This window comes from Rhincodon typus, chromosome 29, assembly GCF_021869965.1.
Source record: "Rhincodon typus isolate 14 chromosome 29, sRhiTyp1.1, whole genome shotgun sequence".
In the NCBI taxonomy this organism is placed as follows: domain Eukaryota; kingdom Metazoa; phylum Chordata; class Chondrichthyes; order Orectolobiformes; family Rhincodontidae; genus Rhincodon; species Rhincodon typus.
In genome coordinates, this window is record NC_063360.1 from 16988916 (window position 1) to 16996689 (window position 7774).

At 39.3% G+C, this 7774-nt stretch overlaps 1 protein-coding gene across 1 annotated transcript in view; it reads right to left on the reverse strand.

Moving 5' to 3' along the window:
* The window catches only part of LOC125486441 (mucin-16-like), a 39516-nt gene that overhangs the window by 24475 nt on the left and 7267 nt on the right, over window positions 1-7774 (reverse strand). The window contains exons 3-7 of the mRNA XM_048613911.1: window positions 7379-7540; window positions 4402-4566; window positions 3523-3687; window positions 2831-2980; window positions 2369-2539 (exon numbers count right to left, since the gene is read on the reverse strand). Coding sequence (XP_048469868.1) covers window positions 2369-2539; window positions 2831-2980; window positions 3523-3687; window positions 4402-4566; window positions 7379-7540 — 813 coding nt within the window. The remainder of the gene's footprint in view (window positions 1-2368; window positions 2540-2830; window positions 2981-3522; window positions 3688-4401; window positions 4567-7378; window positions 7541-7774) is intronic.

The following is a 7774-nucleotide window of genomic DNA, read 5'->3' on the forward strand; positions in this document are numbered from 1 at the left end:
CACAAGTTTCAAAATCTCCCCTCCCCCCACCGCATCCCAAAACCAGTCCAACTCGTCCCTGCCTCCCTAACCTGTTCTTCCTCCCACCTATCCCCTCCTCCCACCCCAAGCCGCACCTCCATCTCCTACCGACCAACCTCATCCCGCCCCCTTGACCTGTCCGTCCTCCCTGGACTGACCTATCCCCTTCCTAACTCCCTACCTACACTCACCTTTCCTGGCCCCATCCCCGCCTCTTCGACCTGTTTGTTTCCTCTCCACCTATCCTCTCCTCTATCCCTCTTCTATCCGCCTCCCACTCTCTCCCTATTTATTTCGGAACCCCCTTCCCCTCCCCCTTTTCTGATGAAGGGTCTAGGCCCGAAACGTCAGCCTCTCTGCTCCTATGATGCTGCTTGGCCTGCTGTGTTCATCCAGCCCTGCACCTTGTTGTCTCGGATTCTCCAGCATCTGCAGTTCCTACTATCTCAAATATCAAGTCATTTGGTGAAGTTCAGATTTTGGTCTTCTGAAGTGCTTCGCTCACTCAAATATGCATGTTACTCAAAACAACATCAAAGCTTGATTCATTTGGTGAAGTCGAGATTCTTCACTTCTGAAGTACTTATTTCACTGGAGGAAGCCTGTTAGTCAATCCAACATCAAAACCTGAGTCAATTAATGAAGTTCACATTTTGGTCTAATGAAGTGCTTATCTCACTCAAATAAGAATGTTAGTCAAAACATCATCAAAACTACAGTCATTTGGTGAAGTTCAGGTTTTGGTCTACTGAAGAGCTGAACTCGCTGTAATAAACATTTTTTCCAACCAGCATCAAAAGTTGTGTCATTTGGTGAAGTTGACATCTTAGCATTCTGAAGTGTTTAAATGGTTGAAATAAGCTTGTTAGTCAAACCAACATCAAAACTTGAGTCATTTGTGAGGTTCAGATTTTGGTTTTCTGAACTGCTTATCTCACTGAAAGCGCATGTTAGTCAAAACAGCATTAAAAATTAAGTCATTTACTGAAGTTGAGATTTTTGACTTCTGAAGTGTTTATCTCACTCAAATAAACATGTTCATCTAACCAACATAAAAACTTGAGTTATTTTTTGAAGTTCAGATTTTGGTCTTCTGAAGTGCTTATCTGATTGTAATAAGCATGTTAGTCAAAACAGCATAAAAAAAATTAAGTCATTTGGTGAAGTTGAGATTTTTGACTTCACAAGTGCTTATCTCACTTAAATAAGCATTTTAGTCATACCAGCATCAAAAGTTGAGTATTTTGGTGAAGTTGCGATTTTGGACTTCCGATATGCTTATCTAACTGAAATAAGCAAGTTAGTCAAAACAACATCAAAAATTGAATCAGAGATAGTAGGAACTGCAGATGCTGGAGAATCCGAGACAACAAGGTGCAGGGCTGAATGAACACAGCAGGCCAAGCAGCATCATAGGAGCATCTTTTCTGATGAAGGGTCTCGGCCCGAAACGTCAGCCTCTCTGCTCCTATGATGCTGCTTGGCCTGCTGTGTTCATCCAGCCCTGCACCTTGTTGTCTCGGATTCTCCAGCATCTGCAGTTCCTACTATCTCTGATTCAAGATATGCTCTAATCTTTTATCATATTTCCTAATTCTAATTTCTAGTAGCATGACTTAATTAAGGGTTTATAAACTTGGAGTAAGCCGGAAAAGGATAGCAAATAATTATGAAGCCAAATGTCAGTAATCATTTATTGCAACTGGATAGGAGTACAGGGATTGAGATGTTTTGTTAGAATTTGAATGGGGCTTTGATAAGATCGCATCTGAAATATTGAGTGTAGTTTCCACATTTAACAAACAAAACACTTGAAGTGGAGGAAGTATAAAAAATAGTTTCAGGAAATTATTTCCTGGGTTGTGTAGGTTGCCCTATGATGAGTGGCTGAAAAAATTAGTTTTGTATTTCTGAAGATTTGAAGAATGAGTAGTAAGCTCATTGAAGCATATAAGGTTCTGAAGCAACTTGGAAGGATACATGTAGCGGGATTTATTCATCTGAACAGGGCACCTACATTATGAGGGCTCAATCTCATGATGTGGGGCCACAAATTTAGGGCTGTGTAGATGAGAAATGTTTTACACAAACATTTTGAGAATCTTTGCAATCCTTTGCCCCAGAGGGTTGAAGAATGTGCATTGTTGAACATGTTTAAAGTTTGAAAAGAGAGATTTCAGGTCAGGAGGTCAAGAGATATGGGGAGCATACAGGAAAACGGTTTGAAGCCAAAGATAAGCCACAATCATACTGAATTGCAGAGCTGGCTTGATAGATCACACAGTCAGTTCTTGCTCCTATTTTCTGAGTCCTTGTAGAAGGACAATGATAGAACTTGCATGCTCACCTCTTGTTGAAGTTAGTGATATTGTAATTGGTGTTACTTCAGTTATCGATTCTGTCGTAGAGCTCTCAGCCAGTGTAGATGCTTTTCTACTTGTTGCAGCAGGAGCTGATGTGGAGGTTTGTGCTGCAGTGGATGTCTGTGTATTTACAGTCAAATGTTCTGTTGCTACTGCTATTAAAATAGGTAACAGACTTATTCAGGTGTACAAAATGCACTGTAACATCCTAGCACTGCAGCAAAAAAGTAAAATTCCTAGTTTAGTATATAATGCGAATTATTAACAAATGTGACATGATCATGTTGCAAAGCAGCAATCAACAAATTGTATTAGTACATCATTCTAAACTGCATTGACAGCATGCTGTGTTCTACTGCTATATTTTAATTGTGTGCTGTTGAACTTGCTGTTGAGTGTAATAAATCAGAATGGTAGAACAGGGAAAAAACAAATCAGATTCTCACCACTTGTTAAAGGAAGTGATGTTCTCATTGTCGTTGCATCAGTCAGGCTTGCTGTAGACATTTCTGCTACTGTATTTGTTGATCCAGGAGCTGATATAGAGCTTGGAGCTGTTGTGGATGTCTGTGAACTTGCTGTCAATGTTTCTGCTGCTGTTATTAAAATAGGCAAGATCTATTAATGATGGAAATGTGGGGGATGGAAGAATGTCAGGCTTTGCTGAGTTTGAATCTCACATAATAATAGAAGAATACATATGGAAGAATGTGTTTGTTTTTTGTATAATAGTTGGCTTTAGATTTTGTTCAAACTCATACAAAAAGTTAAAACTAAGATGCATTGTGACCTGATTAGAACAGCAGAAACTCACCTGGAAGCAGATATGATAGGAAAGTTTAAGAGGCGTTTAGAACAGGCAGACAACAAAGGGATACAGACCATATGCAGACAGATGGGATTAGTTTTGGATAGCATCATGGCCATCACTGACATGGTGGGCCGAAGGGCCTATTCCTGTGCAGACCTGTTCTGTTTTATGTTCTCTGGGTGTTCTGCATATCATTAGCACTCCATGCATATAGCCAACAATATATCACAAAAACGATTACATCATTTTCCAGTACAACTTCTATCCTTCAGCTACTTGAAAGAATTCATAAAAGAGCACTTGCACAATGTGCTTTTGTATACCTACCAGTTGTTGTTGAGATTGACAGAGTGAATGTCATTGCTTCAGTTGTTGACCCTTCAGTAGCGCTCAGTGTTGATGTTGATGCAGTTGTTCTTGTTGAGGCAGGAATAGAGGAAGATGTTGTTGCTGCTGTGGCGATCTTTGTACTTGCAATCGATGCTTCTGCCACTGTTAGTAAAATAGACATGACATGTTAGTGAGAGAAATGCTGATTATGGAAGACTGTATTAATTTAATCCATAGGAGCTGTGGTTCTAGGTTTTGTTTGAAACTCAGATAAAAAGATCATACAAAGAAGTATCCTGGCCTTGCTGTAACAGCAAAATATCACCAAGAGTGTTTTGCATATCATTGGCACGCCATACATTGAGATTGACAGGTTTGAAAATGGATCAGTTCAAAAGAGTGCTGTCACATAGCATTTGTTGAGGGAATTGATGTAGTGACTGTTATTGCTTCAGTTACTGGTGTTTCACTTGAGCTCACTGTAGTTTCTGATGTCCCGGTCATTGTTGATAAAGGGGCAGAAGTAGAGGTTTGTACTGCGTGGATGTCTGTGTATTTACAGTTGAAGTTTGTCTTTCTGCTGTTGGTAAAATAGATGATTAACTTAATGAGGTGTACAAAAATCATTGAACAATGTGAAATATTAGAGCCAAAAAGTCACCTTCTCAGTTTGAAATATGATGCAACTTATTGCCCAATGTGACACGGTCATGTTGCGAAGCAATAATCAGCAAATTGAATTTGTACGTTATTCCGCACTGCGTTATTGGAATCAACATCAAACTCTACTGTTATGATTCTTTGTGCCTCATTATACTCAAAGTAGAGTGAAAGAAATCCGAATGGAACAGCAGCGAATACAGAAATTGTACTCACCACTTGTTGAAAGAAGTGCTGTTGTCACCATTATTGCTTCAGACATTGATGCTTCCGTTGAGCTTGCTGTAGATGTTTCTGCTGCTGTACTCGATGAAACAGGGGCTGATGTAGAGGGCAGTGCTTCTGTTGACGTCTGTGTTTTTGTTCTCAATGTTTCTGCCGCTGTTTTTAAAATAGGCATGACTTGTTATTGAGAGATATTCTGGTTATGGGATACTGTATCAGTTTAATGCATAAGATTTGTGGTTCTAGGTTTTGTTCAAAACTCAGATTAAAAAGGAAGTACTAAGAAGCATCCTGATCTTCTTGTAACTGCAGAACATCACCATGAGTGTTTTGCATATCTTTAACAACTGCATGCATTAAACCAACAATATATCACAATATCTTTACATTAGTTTCCAGTCTGCATTTCTATATTGCAGCAGCTAGAAAGTGTTTATAAAAGAGTTGTTGTGAAGTGCACACACAGAGTGAATGTCGTTGCTTCAGTTGTTGACCCTTCAGTAGCGCTCAGTGTTGATGTTGATGCAGTTGTTCTTGTTGAGGCAGGAATAGAGGAAAGTGTCGTTGCTGCTGTGGAGCTGTGTATACTCGCAGTCAATGTTTCTGTCACTGTTGTTCAGACAGTATTGGGGTAAACACGGAACATGGCTCAATTTATTACAGATTTTGTATAAAATTTGTGCTTAATACTGTGTTACATTCATATACTATGCAAGGTGCTGCATAATGTAATTTAAGCTTATAACAGAGCTAAAGGAAACCAGCACTGATTAATATGTGTATTTCCCATGCAGGGTTATAGCCAACAACATAGTACTATAATGTTTAAATGCTTTTCCAGTGTGTGTTTCTAACTTCCAGGAGTTTGGTAGGATTAAGAGTGGAATGGTTCCACAGGGTGCTTTCACATATTCACCATTTGTTGAGTGGAGTGATGTAGTGACTGCTAATGCTTCAGTCAATTGCCAGAAAACCCATCTGGTTCAACAGTGTCCTTTAGGGAAGGAAAGGCCACCTGTACCTTTGTCTGGTCTATGTATGAGTCCAGACCCACAGAAATGTGGTTGACTCTTGACTGCCCTCTGTACAGTTAGGAATGGGAAATAAATGCTGGTCCAGCAAGTGATGCATTCACCCCCTGAATAAATTTTTAAAAAATTTTTGATGCTTCACTTGTGCTCGCTATAGTGGTTTGTATAAGTGAACTTGTTGATACAGGAGCTGACATGAACATTTGTGTTGCAGTGGATGTGTGTGCGTTTATAGTTTACGGTGGTGGTTGCTGCTGGTGGTGGTTGAAATGCGGTGTATATAAAGCACTGAAAAATCATTCTATTTTCATGTGCAGAAATGAGATGAATACCTGAATGTTTGCTGTTGTTCGATTTCTGCTTTTTGAAGAGCAGATAACAGGCTTAAAGAGGTGCAGAAAAAACATGGTACCACTTCCAACTATCATGGCCAAAACCTTGCCTTCTTGGTCCCATTTATGATGCAACTATTGACTAATATAACATGACCATGTTGCAAAGCAGGAATTAGCAAATAGTATTTTTAAAGTATTCTACTCTGTGCAATCACATCCAACCTCATTTCATATTATTTTAATACCTATTGCTTGTGTTTTTGTAAACGTGCAGTAAAGTGAGGTGACAGCACTCATACTCACCACTTGTTGTGGCGAGTGGTGTCACTGTCGTTGTTGCAGATGTTGATGTTTGTGCTGCTGTACTTGTTGAGGCAGGAGCTGATGTAAAGCTTGCAGCTGTCATAGAGGTCTGTGTACTTGTAGTCAATGTTTCTGCCAATGTTATTAAAGTCGGTATGTATTGTTATGGAGGGAAATGCAAAGTATAGAAACATATTTTTTTTTGCACAATGGAGATGCTTGAAGTATTGTTCAAACTCACATGTAATGACAGATAATAAGATGGAAAATGGCCTTGTTATAACAGAAGTAAGTGTCCAAACATTTCTGTATTTTGTTAGCACTCCATGCACATTGCCAACAATGTATTACGACACTCTTTTGTTTGCTCCATTGTGTGCTGTTATCTTCCAGTAGTTTATAAGATGTCAGAAAAAAATTTGTTGCAAAGTGTGCTTGCCGCTTTGCCATTTCTGCCACTTTTATTGAAACAGGTTTTATTATTGAGCTTACGAGATGGCATAAAACAATATGTTAAATATCTTGCACAATATAGTGCTTGATATTTTGTTACAAACATACATGATGCAAGTTATAACATAATGTAACATTGTGTTGTTGAAACAGAGCAAACTTATGCCCAGAGTCATCAGCATGTGATTTCCCATGCATCACCAACCACATAATGCTATATTCTTTTGTTACCTTTTCACTGTGTGTTTCCAATGTTTGAGTTTGACAGGATTGGGAATGGAATAGCTCCAAAGCGGGCTACATACTCACCATTTGTTGAGGGCACTGATGTAGTGACTGTCAGTGCTTCAGCTGTTGATGCTTCGCTTGAGCTCCCTACAGTTGTTGGTGATCTTGTACTTATGGAAGCAAGAGCTGATGTAGAGGTTTGTGCTGCAGTGGATGTCCGTGCATTTACACTCAACATTTCTGTTGCTGGTGTTATTAAAATAGTAGTCAGACTTAACAAGACATGCAAAAGAATTGAACAACAGCTTAATCCTAGTCTTGTTGCAGCCAAATGCCACCTTCTTAGTCTCACATATAATGCAACTTGTTGATTAATGGTATGTGTTCAAGTTCCAAATCAGTAAGCAGCAAATTGCACTTGTACATTATTCAATGCTACAAAAATGTAGTGATGATATATTTTGATTGATACAATTGTGTTGTGTGTTATTAATATGTAGGAGAAAGAAACAAACTAGAATAGTAGAACAGAGGAGACAGCAGTCATATATCTACCAGTTGTTGGAGAAAGTGATGTTGTAAGAAAGTGGTACGAGAGAGGAGGGCACTGGTACTCACCAGTTGTCGTGGCGAGCGACATCACTGTCGTTGCTTCAGATGTTGATGTCTGCGTCGAGCTTGCTGTAGATGTTTCTGCTGCTGTACTGGGTGAGGGACGAGCTGTTGTAGAGGTCAGTGCATCTGTGGATGTTTGTGAACTTACACTCGATGTTTCTGGTGCTGTGATGAAACGACATACACATGGATATTAAGGAACTGAATTGGCGAGAACAATGTGTAAATGTTTTAACAGAAATGGTATCCAAGTATCCTTCATACACATATGACGAGATACCAAGAAATATAACATGGTCTATTGGTACAACCAGGATAACGCCAAGGATGTCGCCTATTATAACCTGCGGCCAAATAAAGTCAGCATCATGCAACTTAAATATACACTTGTGTTTCATG